The sequence below is a fragment of the Engystomops pustulosus genome, chromosome 3 (genome assembly GCF_040894005.1).
Source record: "Engystomops pustulosus chromosome 3, aEngPut4.maternal, whole genome shotgun sequence".
In the NCBI taxonomy this organism is placed as follows: Eukaryota; Metazoa; Chordata; class Amphibia; order Anura; family Leptodactylidae; genus Engystomops; species Engystomops pustulosus.
Window position 1 is genome coordinate 77,232,762 of NC_092413.1, and position 24,902 is coordinate 77,257,663.

General features: G+C 37.8%; 1 protein-coding gene across 3 annotated transcripts in view; it reads left to right on the forward strand.

The window, feature by feature from the left end:
• Positions 1–20,359, forward strand: part of CEP170 (centrosomal protein 170) — a 92,898-nt gene extending 72,539 nt beyond the window's left edge. Inside the window, exons 13-18 of one of the 3 annotated variants that reach the window (XM_072141159.1) lie at positions 343–517; positions 1,776–1,940; positions 4,548–4,636; positions 9,800–9,893; positions 10,282–10,333; positions 15,125–20,359. In XM_072141159.1, coding sequence (XP_071997260.1) covers positions 343–517; positions 1,776–1,940; positions 4,548–4,636; positions 9,800–9,893; positions 10,282–10,333; positions 15,125–15,408 — 859 coding nt within the window. In that variant the 3' untranslated portion in view covers positions 15,409–20,359. Of the gene's footprint in view, positions 1–342; positions 518–1,775; positions 1,941–4,547; positions 4,637–9,799; positions 9,894–10,281; positions 10,334–14,156; positions 15,035–15,124 lie in introns of those variants that run through there. The other 2 variants (XM_072141162.1, XM_072141161.1) reach the window with 2 other exon arrangements.
• The last annotated feature ends 4,543 nt before the right edge of the window (positions 20,360–24,902 follow it).

A 24,902-nucleotide genomic window follows, 5' to 3' on the forward strand; every position in this document is an offset into this window, starting at 1 on the left:
AAACAAATTTATAATTAGCAATACAGAGTGCGGGGACAGGATGTCTGGTGCTTCGGTCTGCTAATTATGCACACCCTCGTCACCTCCCTCTGCCATGTTGGGACGGCGTGCATAATTAGCAGACCGAAAAAAGCACCAGACACTCCGTGCTGCTAATTATAACTTTCTTTTCTAGGTGATCCCAGCGTGTCATGACTAGTGAAGGACACCGCTGTGATTAAGATGAAGAGGATCGGGAGTGAGGATTAATATCCTTTTTTGTATTTTTTAGTTAATTTCCTTTAATACAAATATTCTTTTGTAATGTAGGTTAATGTCTGTATTTTGTTTTTTATTTTTTAGAATTAGCCAAGATTTGGCTCTCATTGCTCGAGAAATTAATGATGTCGCAGGGGAAATAGATTCGGTGACTTCTTCAGGCACTGCACCTAGCACCACAGTAAGCACTGCAGCTACCACACCTGGTTCAGCTATAGACACCAGAGAGGAGGTAGGAGATCTTCATGAAGATGCACAGGTTCTTTCTTCTTCCTTGCCTTCTGCTTTTCAAAAAACTGTTCATTTTTAACAAATTAAATTTGTTTTCCTTTTTGCTGTGATCGAAAATATGTTTGAAGTTCTAATCAAAACGTTTATCACCAATGAAATTCAACATTTATGTTCTGCTAACATGGTGCTGCTGCCTCTCTTCCCCCAGGACCATGCTAACATGGTGGTGTTTCCTGCCATTAACTTGGAATTTTTAATGTCTACTCTTCTTGTCTGTTTGATGGCCTCCCATGATAGTTCCTTTATTTTGACAGAAAATGTAATGCAGGCTGCCACACTTTTCTTTCCTATAAAAGTAACAGCAATGTTGCATAGGGATTCAATTTTATTTACATGAAAGCATTACTAACCACTAAACCTTAATTGTCATCAATAAAACTTTTTTGGCTATTCACGGAAGTACTTACACTATGTTGTTAAATTAAGGTTACAAAATCCCCAAATATATACTATTTGTCTATTTGTTAACAGTAAATAATTCACAAACTGTCCACAGAAACCGAAAAAAGTATTAATCTTAGTAGAATAGGCTTGTCCCCTACGCTTGCCATGAGATGATAGTAGGACTGGGCAATTAATCTGATTAATAATCTATTTCTGTTGAGCATGATTATTATATTTTAAACCTTGTTGCTTTTTTGTGAGGGGTATTCTAGTTTTCATTTTTTGCGCTTGAGGGGAAACGTTTAAAAAAAAAAAAAAAAAATTAGCACCAGCTGCCATTTCCCTTTGGTTGACTTTCTGCAGACGAAAACAGCCAGGCGGTCAGTGCAGCCATTGGAGTCAGGGTTACTACTGAGGCCAATGGTGACCTGGGGGAACAAGAAATCCCTCCATGGGATATAAATATAGGGGAGAAGAGTGCAAACTTTTTTTTTCTTTTATGCCCACAACATCAATTTGAGTGTTAGAATTCTTAGAATGATGTCTTTACTTAAATACTTCTTACCGTATATACAACAAACAGGCCTTGGCAGTAAAATAAATCATTTAGTGCTGGTTATCATGTACCAAGTTTGTTGCTTCTTCTTTTATTCTTTACATGTTATACAACATAAATTGCGTTGGAAATTTCTGCAAATATTTCAATATCAGCTATTCAGCAGCTATGTGTAGAGATATTAAACATCAAATACATGCTATTCAGTAATTTTATAACTTCTTGCAAGTTTTTATTAAAATGTAATTCATATATCTGCTCTATAAGCTTTTTATTTTTATTTTAGCTGGTAGATCGTGTTTTTGATGAAAGTCTAAACTTCAGGAAGATTCCTCCTTCAAATGTGTCTAAATCAGAGGCAGCTTTTCGGCCAAATAATTCAAAGCCACAGCCTAAGGAAACACCAGAACCACAAATTATTACTAGAAGAAAAACATGGAGCAGAGACGAAGTAAGTTTAAAGCCTAACTTTTCTTTTGATAACATTGCATAAATCAGCAGTGATGATGAGGACAGTAAACTTGGTAATATAGAGTATTTTTTGGACTTCAGGACACACCCCAGATTTAGGCATTACAAACTCTTTGGTGGTCACCCACACAACTTTGCAATATACACACAAGCACCACACTTCTGCATACACATACATGGCCCTGCTACATTAACACACACAGCTACACTACACTCACTTTTTACCAAGATTTTAGTCAGGAATATGTTACTTGATTAAATAAATATTTTCCTTTTTTTTTCCCCTTCTTCTACCTTTCTTCCTTTTTTAAGCAATTTGTGTACATTACCTTTCCATCCCTTACTCCACTGACAGCTGAGAGATAAAAAAAAACCTGAAAACCTGTGTCTAGTGACTTAACTATTTACAGACAGTCCCTGAATAGTCTAATCACTCCCATATATTCTTCAGCCTCCTTTTCTCATCTCTATGATGTGTAGTGGACTTAACTTCAAAAATGGTTTGTTCCCGTAAGATGTGTTGTTTTTGCTCTCAAGAGAGTCATCCAAACCCCTCTTGAACAAAAATATCAGCCAACACCAGATCCTTTGGGAGAATTCCATAATCTTACTGTTCTTCCACTCAAAAATCCCTCTATGGTGATGGTCAAACTGTCTCCCGTATAAGGGCAGAGAATGCCTCATAGAAGCCTAGGTATAAAAAGATCTTTGAAAATATGCCACTACTGCAAATGTAGATATTTGTGGATTGTAATGAGCTTGCCACTCAGCCATCTTTTTTTCTAGCCTGAGCAACTCCAAGTTTAGTAATCTGTGTATTCTGGTCTGCCCATTCCTCAATAATCTTCGTTGCTCTTCTCTACAACAATTCTAGTTTTTCTATACGTGTGCCCAAAATTGTTGACAATATTCCACAACAGAAATTATGCCCCTCGATACATCTACAACTAAATGGCTCTTCTGTCTAAAATTAAGTTTACTGTCTACCCAAGTCTTTTACCAAGGTTTACGTAATTTAATTAAACATAGTTGTACTTTTTGTTTCTCAGCCCAAAGTGCATAACCTTACATTTGTAATGAATTAAAATTCATTAGGCAAGTCTCTGCCCAATCCTCCAGCTTCCACAAATCCCTGTGTGATATTATACTATCCTCTTCTGTATTAATTACAGTAAAGAGCTTAGTATCATTTGTAAATATTGCAATTTTACTGTGTAAACCCACTACAAAGTCATTAATAAAAATATTAAAGAGAAGGGGCCCAATACTGCCCCCTGTGGCACTCCACTGGTTACATCAACCCAATATGAGAATGTGCTATTAATGACGACCCTCTGTTTCCTATCACTAAGCCATTTGCTAAGGCAAATACACAGACTTTTATCTAGTCCCGGCAGTCTAGTTTTATGTACCAACCTGTTATTCGGTACAGTATCAAATGCCTTGGAAAGGTCATGGTATAAAACATCAACCCCTTCTAAATCCATGCTGAAATACACCGTAAAAGCAGCTCTAACAAACCCAAATATACTCAAATATTTCCCCCATTTTCCATTTAACTGATGTTAAACTCACAGGTCTGTAGTTCAACTTTTGATCCCTTTTGAATATTGGTCCCATATTTTCTATTCTCTAGTCATTTTGAACATAACATGTCCTTAAGGAAGCTTCCATTAAAATCATCAAATATTATTTATTATAAAGGTCTGTCTATCACAGTACAGGCAGTCCCGGGTTACGTACAAGATAGGTTCTGTAGGTTTGTTCTTAAGTTGATTTGTATGCAAGTCGGAACTGTATATTTTATAATTGTAACTCCAGACAATTTTTTTTGGTCTCTGTGACAATTGGATTTTAAAAATGTTGCATTGTCATAAGAGCCAGGATTAACAGTAAAGCTCAATTGCAGACAACTTTAATAACTTGTATAGCTCTTTATTGTATCCTAGGGTTTAAGTACAATAAATTACCAATTACCAGAGGTCTGTTTGTAATTAGGGGGTCGTCTGTAAGTCAAGTGTTCTTAAGTAGGGGACCGCCTGTAATTAAACAGCCAACATTTAATACAGAATTTCTTTTACCCCTGGTATTGTCAAGTGGGTAAATAATGGATTACCTTTATAGATTTGGGCATTATCTGACGACTTCGCTTGCCTGACACAAGATTAGATTAGATTCAATGCTGTATCAGGTGCAGGATGAATGGGTGTGCCTGTCTCTGTAAATAATCAGGGTCGTGGAACAATGGGAGCAACGTAGGAGGAAAGAAAATTTGTCATTTAGGGGTTGACTTACCTTGAGCTGCTTTTAAATGTTGTATGAGTAACCAGCTGAAATCTGCAGTCTTTGGAGCAGAATTGTATAATTCCAGAAGTCTGCGTCATTGTCTATACTTTTTATTGGTGCAAGTGATGTGCATTCTGGGAAGTGTCATTTTACATAAGACAATGTACATTCATCTGATTTTGTAAAAACCAATCCTGTTGCTGCATCAGGAGCATATCTATCATAAAAGATGTCGGTACATGTGTCACACGTGGTGGATTTATGTCTGCTCTTTAACTTCTTTATCCATTCTATTATTTAGGTAATGGGCGATAGTTTGCTGCTTTCTTCAGTATTCCAGTTTTCCAGGAAAATTAGACAAACCATTGACAAAACAGCAAACAAAATTAGGTATGTCATATTTATCTAGGTAATTTTTTGATATTTCATGGATAAACGTCAAAGAAATTGAAATCAAACACTATATATGGGTTCATTTAGACAGCCAGGTGTTCGTCCGGAACGAATCCCGGGCAAGCAGAGGGCTAGGTACAGATTGTGAGAGGGGTGAGAGTTCTTCACCCCATCTTCATCCATAGAAAAATAATCGTGAACATTTTCAGCTGGTCCACAGCATTTATCAAACTCTTTCAGCCGTAGAATGAAAGGCACAGCCTTGCCAAAGGAAGATTCTCACAACTGTGCCCTTCATTCTACGCCTGATCCTTTAACCAGCGGCTGAAAGTGTTTGGTAAAGGCTGTGGACCAGCCGTAAACATTGACTTCTCCCTCTATAGGCAGACGGTGATTCAGTGACAGGGCGGTGACACGCTGTGTTCTCACTGCACTGTCCCTGGCAGCCAAAGAAGTCTAGGAAGTGATCTGGTCCCAAATCGTACGACCAGATCACGGCTCCCTCAACGGCTGTCTGAATGCACCCTAAATGTTAGATTAGCAAATTGGCTGTCATCATTAAAGGGGTTTTTAAGCAACACACAAGTTACCCTGGGGATAGGGTGCTGATCTATGTGTGTTACATAAACCGTTTAGTGCAGTGAGTTTGACAATTTGAATTAATTGATCTCTTATGGCAGCCTGGTAATGGGTTAGGAAACACTATTGGATACATCTGTGCAGTCCCAGTAGGTATGATAAAAGCGATTGTATGCAGCATTCGTTGTATGACATCTTAATGTTGCAGATTTTTTCTGCTTGCATTTTCAAAAGACCTATACGGGAGTATGTTTTCTGTAGATTGTATTTCTTAGTAGCACCATTTAAGATCCTATGAAAACAATAGGAAAACCTATCTGTATGTGGTGGAATTGAAAATAAAACATAACAAGCCACTTTCTTATTGGCTATGCTTACAAAGATTTCATTTTGTTATCTTCTCCCAAGTTTTGTAATTTTATTGAAAGCATGTTTGTTTCCATATTCCGACAACTGTAACTTTTTAAATGTGTGTATAGAGCTGTGTAAGGGATCTTTGTTTGCAATGTAAGTTTGTATTTTTTAATAATAATATTTGATCACTTGTTATTTAAATTTCTTTAACAGATAAAATGAAGAACAAAAACTAAATCAGACATTTTTTAACTTTTGAAACTATGCAATTATATGAATGGGATAAACATTCTTTTAATATTTATTCTTTCTTTTCTATATGTTCTCTATATGTTTTTTTTTTAAAAAATATGGTGTATGAAAAGTATTAGAGTTTAGTTTGTAGGTGCTGCATTATATAATGCTCTGACTCCTGCATCTGTCGCCTTTTAGGTGCCACAGTTGCGTTTGACCAAGGCACCTAAGGGATTAACATCCATGATGGCACTGGCTAGAATCGTTGCTGTCAGTGGAAGTTACCCACTATTTAAGGAGAGAGCCTAGCTCCTGAGCCTTCTCAATATGCCACCAGGATCAAGGATTGATGTTTTTACAAAAAATCTTTAAAAATTATGCAAATTAGCATGTAGAGCTCCATAAATGTTAATTAAGCTTTTATCCCCTCAGGCTAGTTTGCATGATTTCGAAAGCCTTTTTTTGTGAAAACGAGAGAGAAAGTAAAACAAGAGTGGATTCTGCATGAAGGGGAACGCACTAGCCTGTATCTGGCCTGGGTTTACAATCCTTGATCCTGTTGGTAGCTTTCCTCTAACAGCAAAATGTTTTTGTGGGTTTACGCCCAACCCTTCTTTTTTTTGTTTGTATTGAACCATTGGAACCAGGTAAAGGAGCCTCCTTTATAAGGAGTCTTATGTGACTTATAGTGGGGGGAAAAAGGATTTAGTCAGCCCCCAATTATGCAAGTTGTCCCACTTAAAATGACGAGGGGCAAGTAATTTACAAATTTACATCATAGGTAGATCTCGACAATGAAGGACGAAATGAGAAAACGCCAGAAAATAGAAAATCACATTAGCCCACATTTATTATTGGTGAGGCAAACTGCACTATTGCGCACCCTGCGCCACATTTCTGAGCACCAGAGCACGGTCTTCATAAATGTTGACTTCTGAAATAAATGTGGCGGCTGGTGCGAATATGCATTGAAGCTCCCTATCCTTGCACAATCCTAGCATAGACATTTCATAAATACATGTGCTACCAGTTTGCACATGTATTTATGTGCAATCTATGCCGGAATGCTGGCATAGATTACTTAATAATTGTGGGACATTGTTTGATTTTTAAAGAAATTATTTTCAAATTATGGTGGAAACGTTTTCTGTAAGTCTTCCCAAAATTGGTACACACTATTGTTGGTATGTTGGCCCATTCCTCCATGCAGATCTTCTATAGAGCAGTGATGTTTTGGGGCCATCACTAGGCAAGACAGACTTTCAATTCCCTCAAAGGTTTTTTATGGAGTTGGTATCTGGAGACTGGCTAGGCCACTCCTGGACCTTTAACCCTTTAACGCAATAGGACGTGCATGTATATCGGGAAATGTGGTCAGTTGTCGCATCAGCACGTACATGTACGTCTCGGCGATCGGCTGGGCTCAGTAGCAGAGCCTGTGCGATTGCTGTGGGAGCTCCACTGTATGTGACAGCTGGGTTCCCACAGTAACAGCTGGGATTGCAATACTCGCAATCCCGGCCGTTTTACCCCATAAACGCTGCGGTCATAGTGACATGCTTCCAAGGCAGTCCTGGGGTCCTATGAAGGTCCCCAGGGCTGCCGGCAGTAGATGTCTGTGAGATCGTGCTTTCAGCATGATCTAATACAGTGCCTGTCAGCCTTTGTAGAATGCATAGGCTGACTATGTAATATGTTGCAATACATAAGTATTGCAGTATATTACATTGAACAAGTGATCAAATGATCACTTGTTCATGTCCCCCCCTGGGACAAAGTGAAACAGTAAAAAAAAAAAGTTTCAAAAAAAGGTGTAAATAAAAAAAATAATAAAATAAATGAATAAAGATCCCCTAATGCCCCATCAAATATAAAAATCTAATTTTACTTTAAAGTGAAAATTACCATAAAACGTTACATATTGGGTATCTCCACACCAGTAACAACCCATAAAATAAGAGAAAATAGTTACTGAACCCGTACAGTGAACACAGTAAAGAACTTTGTTGAAAATTATGATATTTTCACATCCAACCTCCTAAAAAAAATGTTTAAATGTGATCAAAAAGTAACATTTACCCCGACATGATACCAATAAAAAGTACAGCTTGTCCCGCAAAAAATAAGCCCTCATACAGCTTGGTATATAAAAAAAAATAAAAATTTTATGTCTTCGCGTACTCGGATGCGAAGCCGGAGCTATTGCGCAAGCTTAATAGCTCCGGCTTCGGGAGCCAAGTATGCGCAGCGGCCAGCTCTTCATAGATGGTCTATGCAGAGCGTGAACAGCATGGCAGGAGGATCCAAAGAGGCCACTAGGGCGTGGAGTAGCCGCTCCGTGTAGCTTCAGATCCAGCTACTCCACGCCCTAGTAGGCTCTTTCAGATATTTGCATATTAGGTGATAAAAGATTTATGAAGTTACAGGCCACTCAAGGATTAGCCCTAAAAAGACCTCCCATGTCATTCATTAGTTGAACCTGCCAACAGATCTACATTAATAGGTAGATCTGAGACGGAAGGTTCCCTTTAAATACCATCACTATGAAGTGCAATTTGTTACGCAGAAAACATGCCGTCACACAGCTCTTTACGTGTAAAAATAAATAGGATTTATAGATTTTTTTTTAAGGTGGGGAGTGAAAAATGGAAATGAAAAAACAAAAAAGAGCCAGGTCGTAAAGAGGTTAAAAATGAGGTTGCCTGTCTGGAACATAGAACAGCCCTGCATTGCATAATTTTAATGTGTCATAAAGGTGGGCCTATCTCTACTTTTTTAACCAGTTCACGACCGCCCGCCGTGTATTCACGGCGGCGGTCGGGTCGCGCTGCATGGAGAGGGCTCACGGGCTGATCCCTCTCCATAGCCGGTAAGTCTTTGCTGCATATTGCAAAAAGATAGTGGGGCATGGGCGCCGCCATCTTACCTGGGATCGCCGCTCTGTCTCCATGGTAGCCTCGGGTCTTCCGAAGACCCGAGGCTATTTCGTTTTAACCCCTTCATTACAATGTTCTGATAGCACATTGTAATGAATGAGGAGGAAAATCCCCATATACTGCCATACTGTAGTATGGCAGTATATGATGGGATCGATCAGACAACCTAGGGTTAAAGTACCCTTTCCCTAGAACTGACATAAATATAAATAAACAGTAAAAATCATAAACACATTAGGTATCGACGCGTCCGAAAATCCCCGATCTATCAAAATATGATAACGGTTTTTCAATGCGTTTAACCCCGTAACGGAAAATAGCGCCCAAAGTCGAAAATGGCACTTTTTTGCCATTTTGAAAAATATTTAAAAAATCTATAAAAAGTGATCAAAAGGTCGTACAGTCCTAAAAATGATATCATTGAAAATATTATCAAATTTCGCAAAAAATGACACCACCAACAGCTCCGTACTCCATAGTATAAAAAAGTTATTAGCGCCAGAAGTTGGCAAAATCAAAAAAATAATTTTTGTACAGGAGGTTTTAATTTTTGTAAATGTATGAAAACATTATAAAACCTATACAAATTTGGTATCCCCTTAATCGTACCGACCCAAAGAATAAAGTAGACATGTCATTTGGGGCACTCAGTGAAAGATGTAATATCCAAGCCCACAAGAATATGGCACAAATGCGTTTTTTCACCATTTTCACTGCATTTGGAATTTTCTTCCCCGCTTCCGAGTACATGGCATGGAATATTCAATACAATCACTAAGAAGTGCAATTTGTTACGCAGAAAACAAGCCGTCACACAGCTCTTTACGTGTAAAAATAAAAAATTTCGATTTTTGAAGGTGGGAAGTGAAAAATGGACATGAAAAAACAGGAAAGGGCCCGGTCCTTAACCGGTTAAACTCCAACTCCAACTTGCATTTTTATAGGTGCTGCTGCACTGATTTTGACATGGTTAGAGTTTCATTATTTTATTATTTTTATCTTTATCGTTCTTGAGTGATCGCTTTTATCTTTGATCTCATATATTTTATTCTCACAGATTATTATTTAAAGACAAGGAAAGGAACTGGGATGAGATTGAGAAAAAACTCAGATCAGAAAGTGAAGTTCCTATTTTGAAAACTTCATGTGCGGTATGTTGTTTGATGATGATTTGTTTAATTAATTCTCCAACACTACAAAGAATATGTGCTTCCTGGATGTCTTTTGCTGTGATTAATTAAGAAAAGGGTAATTTGTGCATTTTATCACCCCCCTGCATCTAATCTGGTACATCAATTCAAAGGCTTCCTGTATCACTTGGGGAGCACACAGCATACTTAGTTTTAAAAACACTGCTTGTCTGTATTGCTGCAGATTCCTAATGTGGATTTATAGCTTTGGCCTTCTGCTTATGTTGAAAAGGGCTTGTACACTTGTAATTTTTTTCATTTGGTCTTACTGTTAGTCTTAAACTTGATCTTGTATGTTTTTTTACCATAAAGTGGCATGTATCACTATGAAACATATTTCTCTTTGCAGGAAATTTTATCAATACTGCAAGAACTAAAGCGTATAGAAAAACAGTTACAAGGTATTTGTTTTATATTTCTCTTACTAATTCAGTGAATTCTTTAATTAACAGTATAAAACATTTCTCTTCCTCATGATAAAACAAAAACTATTTTTTGTTTCTTATAGCAACGTAGTGCATAATACTCTTAAAAAGTAAAAGCTACACAGTAATTTGGTTTCTGTGAACAATTTATCATTCCTGCTATGCCATTAACCCCTTAATGACTTGTGACATAATAGTACAAGATGGGTGTTTGCTTCATATTGCAGCACACATTACAGATCTATAGAAAATTCTCCATATACTGCAATACCGTAGTATTAAAGGGAACCTGTAACCAGAAGGCAGAATTTCACTGATAAGGTCCCAATAGGCACTGCAGAGTACATTACATAACAGTTAGAATGGCTTCTGTGCTCCCTCTGTTCGTGTAATATCCCCAAAATAAGATTATATGACATCCCCGGGTGATTCAAATCGTAACGCTTCCTTGCTCATTTGCATAGGTCTCCGCTCGCCCCCACTAGTAATTATTCAATTATTTCCCTTCCCACATCCTCCATGTTCTCATCCCACCCTTCTTGACGTCAGCTCACCGCACAGAAAACCTCACGCCTGCACAGTGAGCTGTACACCCTGGCATCTGTGCAGTTCACTGCTTGGCGGCTCAATGTGCCTCAAAGCGGCTGCGTATGCGCACCTTCTCTGTGCTTTTCAACTGCACATGAGCTTCTTCTCTGCGCTTTTAAACATGGGCGAACATCTGTTTTTGATAAGGAACGACCAGGATGTGATTATAAGTTGGTGATGAAAAAAATTGTCGTCCCGAAGGGTGCCACGATTGGTCACAGTGGACAACAAGTGGATGCGCCTGTTAACTTCAAAGCAGTGTTTGGAGCAAATTAAGCAAGATCCGAAGGAGTTTTTGCGTCGAGTTGTCATCGTATTTTGGAGAGTTCGACAAATCCTATTTTTTGGAGGGGTTAAAAAGATGGCAGGAACATTGAGAGAAGTGTATCTTTCTAAAAGGGGACTATGTTAAAAAAAATGAAAATTTTGGAAAACTTCAATTCTAACATGGGTACTTATTGAACCGCCCTCGTAATGTACTCTGCAATGTCTATAGGGACCTGTCTCCAGTGAAATTCTGCCTTCTGATAACAGGTTCCCTTTAAAGCATATGGTAGGAGCAATCAGACTCCCCAGGGTTAAAGTTAAAAAAAAAAATAGTACAAAAATAAAATAAATAAGAACAGGAGCAAATATTCTAAGGCAGGGAGAAGTCAGAACTCAGAAGGGCAGATTCATTAGGGAGATTTATTTTTGTTTATTGTATAATTAATGGTCTAAGATTAATGTTATGTCAAACATATATCTTCCCCCACTATTTTCTTCACTGATTATAAGTCAACTGCACACTTTTCACAGATAGGGAATGCATGTATGCAGTGGGGTAACTTTGAGAGACAGAAGTTCAGCAGACTTCGGAAAAGGTCCCCCCCCCCTTCAGAAAATATACATATTTGTATACTCACACATTTATACACATATACACATATTTATACAGGCATGCACACATATTTAAGCACTGATATATACATTTAAACACTCACACAGATCTGTCCCAATAGCTGATGACCACATGGGGGAAGTAGATGGCAGGAATTAGAGATGAGAGATCCCTAGTCCTGTTGTTCTGCTGTCCCTTCCATCTCCCCCTGAGATTTCTTATTCTGGCTGTGTACTGTGGAAGATGTGCACTGTTATATAAAGTACATATTATGCTGTACGATGTGTATCATAATGGGACACATTTACTTACCCGGCCACAGACGTTCCCGAGTGTGCGACTATCATGCACTCCAGCACGATTCACAAAGATTGTGCACCCGATTTCCTGCATCTGTTCACCATCTTCCTCCCGGTGTATGTAAGTGCTTGGATTGCGAAACAAGTGAAATCCTGTGGTTTGTGCAAATCCGTTGGATTGTCTAAAGGACTGCCCCCGATGTGAGTCACATGAAAGACGACCGATTGTGACACAAACTGATCGTGTGTGGCACAATCCTCTTCTAAATGCCTGTCCCCGAAAAGTCGGTAAACCTGACAGAAATGCGGCCGCAGGACCCTTAGTAAATAAGCTCCAATATGTATATAATGGGGCACATCCTCCATTCTTCAGTGCGTCAGGTCAGATGCCGGGGCCCCCTGACACTGTGGCCGCGATAGCAGCTGCTACCACTGTAGTTACTCCCCTTAGTATGGTGATATGTCACCAATTAGATGTCTATAAAATAGATGGCAGGGGTATCACATACACACAAAAATAGTAGCAAATATAGTGGAAGCGTTTGGATCGCACAAGATGTGGTGCAAACTGAATGTTGGAAAAATAATTTATTCTTTATTTTTTAGGTTGAATATGGCCCTTACTAATAAAAAAAAAAGTTGCACTTAGGAAAGCCATTTATGGAACCAAAGTACTATGTATCATTCTCCCTTGATATTGGTTCTAGAAACAGGTGATCAACACAAGCTTTTTCCCCCATTATGTATGGGTGCTGTTTGAGAGATAGGAAAGGATTTATTAGGCAAATTTATAAGACTTAAATAAAGAAGTAGAAAAATATAAGTTAAGCACTAACAACTACTAAAATTTACAAATTATTTTATACACTTTATTAAAACAGACACATATTAATAATTGCAGTTAGGATGGTGAATTTCACAAATTTCAGGTAAATATGTTTCTGTAATTGTTACTAACAACAATGATATTCATATGAAAAAAAAAACACTTGATACAGGCTGGGCTGAGGGTGGGTTGACACTGAAGGGCCCTAGTGTCGACCTCACCAAACATAAAATAGAAAATAGTAAAAATCTGGGAATACCAATACAAATATGAGTTGGTATATTAACGAGAATATCTTAATTTCTGTAAATATCGGTACAACAGTATATTTAGTAGTTGTTGGATTTGAAACATATTTACCTGAAACTTGTAAAATTCATCATACTAACACTGCTAATATTATCAGTATGTGTCTGTTTAAATAAAGTGTATAAAATAATTAGCAAATTTTAGTAGTTGTTATTGCTCCTAAAGATATTAATTTTAAAAAAGTAATCAAAATGACTCAAAACTTAAATTGTTATTTTAAAAAAGGAGGATTTGACTTACCTGACTTGCACTCATAACACAGTGGAAATTCATTGTAAGCAACACAGTGTTGAGAAAGGCTCCATAGGGGCTGAAACGTCGCAATTTTGATGGAATAAAGGGTCCACTTTTCTTCATCCTTGCCTGTGGGAGTGCTGCTTTTTTCGTTTGAATACTTTTGAAGGTCCGTTGCCTGGTCCTTATTGAGCTTGCACCCACCATTTTGGACTATTGTTTGTGCTGCTGGATTTCTTCCCGTTGTAATGTGGGAACCATATATAAATTCTAATGAACAGGATACCTTTTCCAGGATGTGATAAGAAAGCATTGCATCTTTGGCTACCTTGTAAGGGAGTCTCCTTTAACATCAAGTATTAAAGCCAAAACATTAAACCAAAAGAGACAGATTCCCAACTGTAGATATTGTTGTTTCAATGTCTTTGCATCAGTTTAGTTTAAAGAGAACCCGTCATGCAAAATAACCCCCCTAAACTAAATATATTTTCATAAACTGCCATTAGAAAGCATTGCCTCTATCCCTTCATTGTCCCTCTACATGCCTCTAAACCTAAGCAATAAGGTCCTAAAGCTGTATGCAATTGAAGCGGGTATAAATTGATTGTATAAAGTCAAGGAGGCAGAGATTTTAACACTGAAGTCAAGCTCTCTCTTCCCTAGAACGCTGCCTTCATTTTAATTGACAGTCCTGCACCCAGAGAAATCACTAACCAGATATCCAGAAATCTTGTGCACAAGGGAAGAGGCATTCTGTGGCAGGGAGAGCCTGACTTCCACATTAAACTCTCCGCCTCCTTGACTTTATACAAGCAATTTACATCTCTCTTCAAAGTTGATTTTGTGGATGATGGAACCAAGCTGGGCAATGAGAGAACCATGATCTGGAAGGTGTAAAGCTGCTAGACAACATACTGGTAATCATTTATTAGGCCTATTTCTGATTACAGGTTTCCTTTAACCCCTTAACGCTCTGCGCCGTAGCTCTACGGCGCAGAGGTATAAGGGATGTATGAAGAGGGCTCACGGGCTGAGCTGAGTGCTGGACACCACTTTTTCACCATTTTGCAACACATATTTTATAATAAGTGATCAAAAGGTCATACAGTCCCCACAATGGTAGCAATGAAACATCAGTTCAAGCTGATTACATATTACACAGCTCTTTACACCAGAGTATGAAAGAGAAACAAAGACATTTGTTTCTCAGAAAACACAGCCTTTACACAGCTCTGTAGACAGAAAAATAAAAAGTAGAGGAGCATGATCTACTGCTTGCAAGCTGTGAGACATTGATGGTGAAATAAAGCTGTTGCTGCATAGTCACGCAGGATTAGGTCCTGGCCCATAATTGACAGGATGGACAAACAGCCTGATGACCAAGCTTCATAGAGCCCAGTGAACACACTACGTAGTGTATTATCTACAGCTACCACACATCCCTATGTCTTTCGGTGGGCTCATTCACATGGCTGTGGATTCTACAGCCATGTGCAGGAGCTGACTACTGGATACAAAATAAATATCGGGGAGGGCCTATCCCTGCCTGGCCAGGATAGAATTAGAATTTAAATCGAATTTAAATTCATGTAAACCAATTGTGTTTATTTGTGTGATTCCTTCTTTTCTAGTAATTAATGCAATGATTGATCCAGATGGCTCACTGGATGCCCAGAATGCCTTGGGATTTGTTACTTCACTCCCCTCTGTGCAGTCAAGAATGAAGGAAAGCTCATCAACACACACTACCATTTCAGGACTACCAAGCCATTGTCAAAGTGACAGCCGCACCAGTCGACAAAAGAGTACATTTGTTTCTTCAGATGTGGATGGTGCCGAGTCGAACCCTCGTTATGGTACTACATTAAATAGATTTAATCCCGATGGTAAAGAAGACTCCGCTTTACATGAATAGTTTTCCTTGTGTTGAATCCCTAACACAAAAATGAAAATAAAGTGATACAATTCTGGTTTCAATTTAATGCATGTAAGTCTCGCACAGTTGTATATCATTCTGTTAATGACAGTTCCCCCTGAGTGCAGTAGTAAGGAAATGAAGCTCATCTCTAACAAAGAAAACGTCTTCAAAACATGTTTCGTGGACATCACATGCAAACACACATATTTGAATACCCTTTCACCTGTAATTTATATTATTTTATGGCCTTAAGACTTGACTACTTATGCAAAATTAAATGACATTAAATCGATTTTATTCACTATTAAGAATATGCAAAATTATATGAAATTACATTGATTTTAATTAATTATTTACAATATTTCCTTTTAGAAAACATGTTGTATATATATTGCCCTTATTCTATTATGTATGAATTGAGTCCTAATTTACCATATGAAATCACTTATTATAGTGGTATGTTAACACTAAAACTGTGTATAAAACAATTGTAAATTGTATTATTAATCCTTTTAGATTAAACCATTCAAGCAAAAAAACAGCAATTTGTATTGAAACTAAACCACCTTTCACACTGAGCATCTTATTAATTGCAACAGTAAAGCAGCGTGTTTGTTTACTAAGGAAAAAAAAAGTATTTGTAATGTTTATAATGTATAGATTTCTTTCAAAACAAATTCATACTAGGTTTTATGACCCACGCAATCTGCAGTTCTTTATGATGGCTAAATGTGTTGTATTTTAATTCTTCGCAACACTTTAAAGCAAATGTACTACTTTTGTTTTTATCTAAGCAAAATTACGTGCCTTTGTCATGATCCTAAAACAAGATCTTATCTTCATTAGCGCTGAAAATCCTTAAATCCAGCAGAAATCACTTTGTAAAAATATTTAAATGATGCCTGGGTGCTCCTGTGAACGTCATCCAAGCCGCTCAGTGCTAATAAACGCATCTTTGTGGCACTTATTCCCTCCTTCCTGACTTCACCGGCGCAGTGAAGCAAATTTTAAATTTGTTTTAAGAATATAAACAAGACATTAAAGCAGATTTATGAAAACTGTCTAAAATAAAAAATATAATATTTTGCCCACAGCAGTAAATCCCAGTGCAGCTTCAATTTTTACAACAACTTTATGGTAAGTTGCTACTCTGAAAATAAATGAATTTGTCACATGTAGACAAACATAGACGTGTAGATAAAAAAATATTAGCATAAATAATCATAGCATTGAACTTTACTTTGCCACTGTGTCATATTACTAAAATTTGGGAAGCAGAATGCATCTAACTGTTAAGCCTAAAGCCTTTAGCTATTTGATTCAGGATTTCCATTAAAGGTAAGTTGTTCTAGTGAGTCACACAACAGTTTAAAGCAGGGGTCCACAATTTTTTTACATTGGGGGCCGTTCACCACTCAGACCGTTGGAGGGCCGGATTAAAGTTTAAAAGTAAATAGCGGTACATGTGACCGCATTCGTAATACACTGGGCCCTCCCTAAATTAATTATATAATGTACTGCACTGCCTTGTGAACTATTTTATAGACTGCCCCTCATAATGAATGATTTCCTATTCCCCTGACCATTAATTATTTCCTATGCTGACCCCCACCATTAATTATTTCCTATGCTGCCCCCACCATTAATTATTTCCTATGATGCCCCTCATTAATTATTTCCTATGCTGCCCCTCATAATTAATTATTTCACATGCTACCCCTCATAATTAATTATTTCCTATGATGCCCCTCCTAATTAATTATTTCCAATGCTGCCCCTGCTAATTAATTATTTCCTATGCTGCCCCTCCTAATTAATTATTTCCTATGCTGTCCCTCCTAATTAATTATTTCCTATGCTGTCCCTCCTAATTAATTCTTTCCTATGCTGCCCCTCCACCATTATTTTCTATTATGCTCCCATAATTAATTATGGCATATATTGGGCCCCCGGCCCCGATCTTTTTACTGCCTAAAACCTTGTACTTGCCTCAGTCTCCCGCCGTGCGTCTTCTATCTTCTTGCCGCGGCCAGGCAGGAAGGGGTGCACGGCTGTGTGATGACGTCGTGCGCCGGGGTTGTCGTAGTGACGAGCAAGAGCTTCCTGTCTGGACAGACGGAGGTCCTTGCCCGACTGTCAAAGGCCGTGGGGGCCTGGCGCAGGTGCGCCAAGTAATGGGGGCCGGATAGAAACGGTCCGCTGGCCGCACGTGGGCTGTAGTTTGGGGACCCCTGGTTTAAAGCATGATAAAAAATAAAAGGATATATGCACTACCACTACCACTATGTTTGTGCAAAAACAAATGTAACTTTATGATACTCACTGAATGGACAATCATAAATGTGATTGTGTGGATATGAGAATTGCATGCACCTTGTCAGTGTAAACAAGTGACAAATCCAGTGAATTGTAATGTATTGCGTGTTCAACATCAAATTCAATAAAGTTAAATACTAAAAATAACATGCTAAGAATGACCAGACCAGGTTAATCAATATACTGGCAGATAGAGTAGTCACTGTATAGCCTGGGCCCTGGCTCGTAAAACCTCCGTATGATATACTACTCAGAATAATTAAGAGTCATAAGTCATAAACTATTGGTGTTGCATAAAATTATCATATGCCCATATTCCTTCCAATGGATTTGCACTTATGTGCATACTGTTTTTTTATATACAGCTAATAACTGGGGCATAAAGGGATATTCTCATATGGGCATTCACATTCAGTTTCATTAATCTGATATATATATTTCTTCAATTAGATGTTATTAAAAAAAATTGCGTGTGTGAAGAAATGTAGTGATATGGTCCCTTAGAAACAAGACTGTGTCCTTGGATACTGTCACCTCTGCTGGAGGGATTGCCCAAAGAAACAAAAGGTTTTTGTATATGAAATGTCCGGGAGCTACTGCATATCCCACAGCCGTCCTGTGGTAATGAACGCTGAAGCCAGGAAGTCAGGCAGGACTCAACAGAGCATGTCTGGCCAATGCTGCCAAAATGTGAGGTGGTCATATCCGAGGAAGTTATCTCGTTTCTAAGGGACAACATGACTACATTTATGAGAAATTATCTTCACACAGGAACATTTTTTTAATAACATCCAATTGAAGAAATGTTTACATATGGCAAATGAATAAAATTAAATGTGAATGCCCAGATGGGAATACCCCTTTAAGGTCATATTTGTGTTAGGTGTATCTCTCAGTTGACTGATATCATTTGAGGGAACTGTGGCTGGTTTGGTAGCAGATGCCTCTACTTGAACCGGAGAACACTGATCCCTTCCTGGAGCCATATTCCACCTTGCTCTACCTTACTAGAGCCAAAAGACTCTGATCAATCTCGTCTACCTTTTCCCGCGTGCTGCCAACTGCCTGTATATCTCTGTGTCTTCCGAACAATCCTACTGCTGCACTGCTTTGTGTGTTCACCGGTCCTGAGTAGAATATCAAGTTTTGTAATAGTTCCACAACGATTATTGTATAGTGGTAATCCTTAGAAATGGTTCAAAAATCGAATGCCAATATAGAGTATCCTAGCCTTGTTTCGGGGCATCTGGTCCCTTTATCAATAGCTATTTATGATAATATTTGTTGTGATAATATTCAGTTTATGAACTCTTTTTTTTTTTTTTTACGAATTACCACTACAATCAATAATCAACAGTCAATAATCGTTGTGGAACTGTGGCATACCTCGATATTCTACTGCAGACTGGCAAACACACAAAATAGTCCAGCATTAGGAACGTTCAGAAGACTCAGAGATACACGCACAGTCACAGATAAAGAAGTAAGACTAGATTGATTCTTTGGGTTGGTCACTGACACAGCGCATGCAATTCTCATATCCACACAATCGCATTAATGATCGTCCATTCAGTGGGTATCATAGTTAGAATTTTTTTTGTTTTTTTTGCAGAAACATAATGTTTACTTGTTTTTGTCATGTACAATAGGTTCTTTATTGAGGTATAAATACATTTTATTGCTACAACAGAATGGGATGCATATATCTCTATATTTTTAGCAATTTCTCTAACCGTTTGACATGCAGTGTGACCATAGCACACCTCCTCTATTCAACAAGTTCTAGTTCGGTCTGGTTGTATTTATACTATTAATAAAAAAGGTGTTTGAATAAACATGCACTAGAATAATTAGAATATGGGCCTGTTGTGTGGTTATTGTTGGAATAATTGTAACATTGTTCAACAAACTCACCCATTTATTCATGAATAGTGTGTAGCCAATTAAATATGATTTATTTATATTTTTTAAAGTGTTAAAACCTTTATGAATGTGTAGCATATTCATAAGATAAGCTTTACTGGTGTCGGTCACACTGTTGAAGGTGTGTAGATCTAAACACAGTTGATAAAGCATTTGTTTAAAAAATATAGTCAATATTAATGAGGTGGAAGGAACTTTCATTTAAGGAATTTGCAATGGCAGTCTCTACACTCTTAAGTGAGGGTTCTAAAGGCAACCATACTCCATACTTTTAAAAATATGCATTATATATATAATTAATGCCTTAGATGGGAACACCTTTTTAATGAATATGAATTCCAAGAGTAGCAATAAAAGTTAAACAAAGAAGCAAGAAAATGAATCATAGTAATGGGTGTCTAAATGAAGAGGTAGGTGGATGACATTACAACTGGAGTTTATAGGCTTTTACTTTTAGAACGGCAACCTGCATGTACAAAGATACTACTTAAATGGGGTATATGGTGTTAGAAAAACAAGGGTTACTTTTTAATACCTGTTCCTTGGTTATTTCTGATGTTGCTGCACCTATCTAGTGCAGTTAATGTAACTGAACTGTGATAATACTCTCAACCTTAACCCTTGTAAAAAAAAAAAAAAGAAACCATGTATTTCTTTCTGTCTGTAAGAAACAAAAACATGATAAACCAGGGAGAATTACTCATAGATCCAGGCACCATGATTGTGGTAAACTTCTTATATTTGTTATCCATGGCCTCCTTCCTTCTAAAATTTTAAAAATGTTTAAAACTTTTAAAATTAGTGCATCCTCAGCAGTAATACTGAGGGAGCAAAGGGTAAATTTTGATTTGGAAGGAAGGAGGCCATGGTTAACAAATATAAGAAATAATATTACCACTGTCACAGTGCCTGGATCTAAGTAAGTAAGTGGAGTAAGTGTATTTAGTTTATCATGTTGATTATAATGGTAGATTTCTTTTTATTTGGTTCTCTTTGGTATAATTATAGTTGGTTAGCGATAGTAAGGAGACATCTTTTCATTATGTACTGAAGACATGTACAACTTCTTAAACAGCTGCAGTTTTATTTGTTGAAAGACTTCATATTCTACATACTCTTTGTTTCACCTGTGTACTCTTTTTCTTAAAACCATCATTTACATATAGTAGAGATTAATATTTGAAAGCATATTATTTCATGTGTATTTATGAGCCACAATAGCATAACCAGTGAGATTTTTTTATAGTCCAGTAAAAAAAAAATTACAATTTAAGTGGGAGGGTTTTTTATTTGTAAGATCCTGGAATAATTTAATAAAATAAAATTGTAAAACTGGACACAAACTGGAAATATATTTCTTTTAGGGCTTTATTTTTGTTCATGTGAATGTTTACAGTTTTTATGTTCTCGATGTTTACCAGTATCTTTTTATTTCACAAGCATAAAATAGTTTTCTAAATATGTCTGACAGGTTAGGGTTTTTGATTATAAGCCAAATGGACTTATTTATACAGTTAACACCACTTCATAGGTGTTAGCGGGATAGTTTTGCTAGAATGTAAACACTGAAAAAAATTGAGCTTTATTTATATTTTACATTAAAAGAAATGTACTTGTTTTTTTATTTTTTTTTTTATTAAATTGAATTACATTTTTTGTTGAAATGTATGCTTTACTATTAAATACTTTTGTAACTATAAAAAAACATAATAAAAGATAAAATACTTGAAAAATTACTTGTTACAGGCTATTTATAAGTTTTCTCTATGTCTGTAAGCATTTCATGCAAACTTTTTATTATTGACAATGTAGACTTCTCTAATAAAGATTTACAAAAAGCGATTATTTATGGTCTAGATGACAAAAATTTGGCACAGGGGTTATCATCATTTTAGTACAGATACATACTTTGGGGATATAATATCTGTCAAGTGCTGAAAAGGTGGTGAATAAGAAGAAATTACATACTACTGGAAAGTAATTTACTTCAAGGTTTTGTTGGCTAAAGGGCCAACTGTCAGGCTTTTCCAAATTAGGAAGAATCTTAAAGCAAACCTGTCACCAGGAATTACATTTTCAGCTGGTGACAGGTTCCAATAGCCTATGCTGATTTTAAAAATGCATTCGGAATCATTTCAGTAGTTGAAATTGTAGTAGTTTTAATTCACATTACCTGGCTCCATACCAGCAGCATGTGGTGAGTCCCCGGGGAGGGGGAAGCTTCAGCCTATGTGCCTGTGTCAGCCTCCTCTCCTCCACCCTCATGCACATGCAACTCCCTTACCTTTTCCCCCTGTCATGTGTTTTCAGCAGGCAGGGGAGGAGTGGAGTAGAGGCTGTAGCTGCCCCTCCCCAGGGTCTCACCACATGCTGCTGGCAGGGAACCACGTAATGTAAATTAAACTTATGTAAAGTATTGGAATGATTCAGAATGCTGACAAAGGCATTTTATAATAAGCACAGCATAGGCTTTTAGAACCTATCACCAGCTGAAAATAACATTCCTGGTGACAGGGTCATTTAAAATAATCTAGTTGATGACCATGTTAAACTGCTAGGTCAGATGATGAGAATAAGAAACACTATAGATACAAAACTGAGAATGCTGAAGTGCTCAGTTAGTGACAATAAAGAACGCATTGCTAGTACCAATAATACCATGGAAGGTATCAGAATTAAAGGGAACCTACCACCACAAATCTACCTATAAAGGTAGATCGGGTGGTAGGTGGATCAATAGGACGTGAGGATAGCCCTTTTAACCCCTTCACGCTCCGCGGCGGATATATCCGCCACGGAGCGCAGTGACTTAGCGCTCAGTGGCGGATATATCCGCCACGGCGCTTATGCCGGCTCGGCTCTGGATCAGAGCCGAACCGGCATCGGGAAACACGGGGTGCCGGCTGTAACTAATAGCCGGCACCCCAGTGTAACACCCGCGATCGGAGTTGTCTCCGATCGCGGGTGCTTAACCCGTTAGATGCCGCGGTCAGCGCGACCGCGGCATCTAACAAGTATCTGGGGGGTCTTTCCCCCACGATCGGCCCCCCCGAACCGTTTTCGGGGGGGCGCCGATCGTTGCTATAGTAACTCTGGGGTCCGATCTGGACCCCAGAGTTACTAGCAAGAATTGCCAGTAAGATGGCGTCTGTGACGTCATCTTACTGGCAAAGTGCCAGCCTATGCAAGTGCATAGGCTGACACTGATAATACTCTGCAATACATGAGTATTGCAGAATATTATCATGAAGAAGCAATCAGATGATTGCTTCTTCATGTCCCATGGTATAAAAGTGAAAAAGTAAAAAAAAAAGTTATTCAATAAAAAAATAAAGTCATAAATCACTAAAAATGCCCCAAACCCCCAAAACATATAAAGAGACATATAACTCAAAAAAAAAGTCTAAATCATAACACAAACCCCACATATATAGTATCACCGCGTCCGTAACAACCCGTAGAATAAAAGTAAATCATTATTGAACCCCCACGATAAACGCCGTAAAAAAAAACTGTTATAAACCCTCCAAAAATTATGATTTTTACCTTTTCAATCCCACAAAAAATGATATAAAATGCGACCAAAAAACCATATGTACTCAGACATGATACTGGTGCAAAGTACAACATGTCCCGCAAAAAACAAGCCATCAACCAGCTCCGTAGCCAAAAACGTAACAAAGTTATGCCACTTGGAAGATGGCAATACAAAAATTATAGATTTTTCCCCACATTAGGGTTTTGTTTGACAAATTTAGTAAAACGTAAGAAAATATATTCATGTCTGGTATCCCCGTAATCGTATCAACCCATAGAATAAAGATAACAGGATTATTAGGCTATACGGTGAACACCAAAAAAGTCAAAAATCCAGTACAGAATTGATGCTTTTCTACTCCTGCCCTCAAAAAAGTTCCTAAATTTTCAACAATAGGTGATACCAACCCCAAAATGGTAACAATGGAAAAAGCATCTCATCCCGCAAAAAAAATGCCGTCACATGGCCCCTGTAACGAAAAAGCGAAAGTTTTATAGCCTTCAAAAGGGGCCAATGAGGAAACTAAAATCCTGGCAGCTGCAGCACCCTCCTTCCCTTCTGCGCCTCGCTGTGCCCCCATAAAACAAGTAACGGCCACATGTGGGGGGTCTTTGTACTCAGGAGAAATTGCAGAACAAATTGTATGGTGGGTTTTCTCTTTTTATATTTTGGAAATGTGTAAATTTTGGTGCTAAATGAACGTATAAGGGAACAATTTGACCATTCTAAATTTCACCTCCATTTTGATTCAATTACTATGAAGATCTCAAGGGGTTAACAATCTTCGTAAAAGCTGTTTCTGATAGCTTGAGGGGTGCAGATTTGAAAATGGGTAGATTATATAGGGGGTTTTGATGCTAAATATGTAAAATTTCATTCAAAACTGTATTTATCCCCAAAATAGTCAATTCTGAAAATCCGGAAAAGCGATATTCTATTTGTAAGCCGCGTGACATCAAAATAAATTATCCAGATATTTCAGAAATTATGAAAATGTAAAGTAGACAAATGGGAAATGTTATTCAGCAACTTATTTAGCTGGTAAATCTATCTGCCTGAAAACGCAATGATTTAGAATTTCGAAAATGGCAAATTTTTCAAAAAATTTATCATATTTTCTTTTTTTTGTAAATAAACGCAAAACTTATCAGCCAAAATTTACCACTAAAATGAAGTACAACATGTGGGGAAAAAACAATCTCAGAATCGTTTTGATAAGTAACAGTGTTCAAAAGTTATAACCATATAAAGCGAAGCAAGTCAGAATCCAAAAAATCGGGCTGAGCCTTAAGCTGTAAAATGGCTGCGTCCTTAAGGGGTTAAGGGCTAATCCTCACGTCCCCACAATGTTTTGAAAAGTTTTATTGCCCCAATATTTCCTTATGCGGCTACTGGGGCGTGGAGTAGCCGCATCTGAGGTTACACGGGGCGGCTACTCCACACCCCGGTAGCCTCTTTAGTTCATAAAATCACAATTCTGATGCAATTTGAAAGATGAAATTCTCATGGGGTGTGGCCTGAGCGAGCACCGAAAAGGACATGTAGGAGAGAGCTCCATCTCTAGACGTCCTAGTGGCTGCTATCTAGTGACAGATAATAAGCTCTGTGTCCATGTCAGAACATCCTGAGAGTCCCTTGAACCAAGATGACGAAAAGAGGTTGGTGAAGAGTGGCTTGAAAAGAGACACAGACTTTTTTTGCTGCCCAACTACAA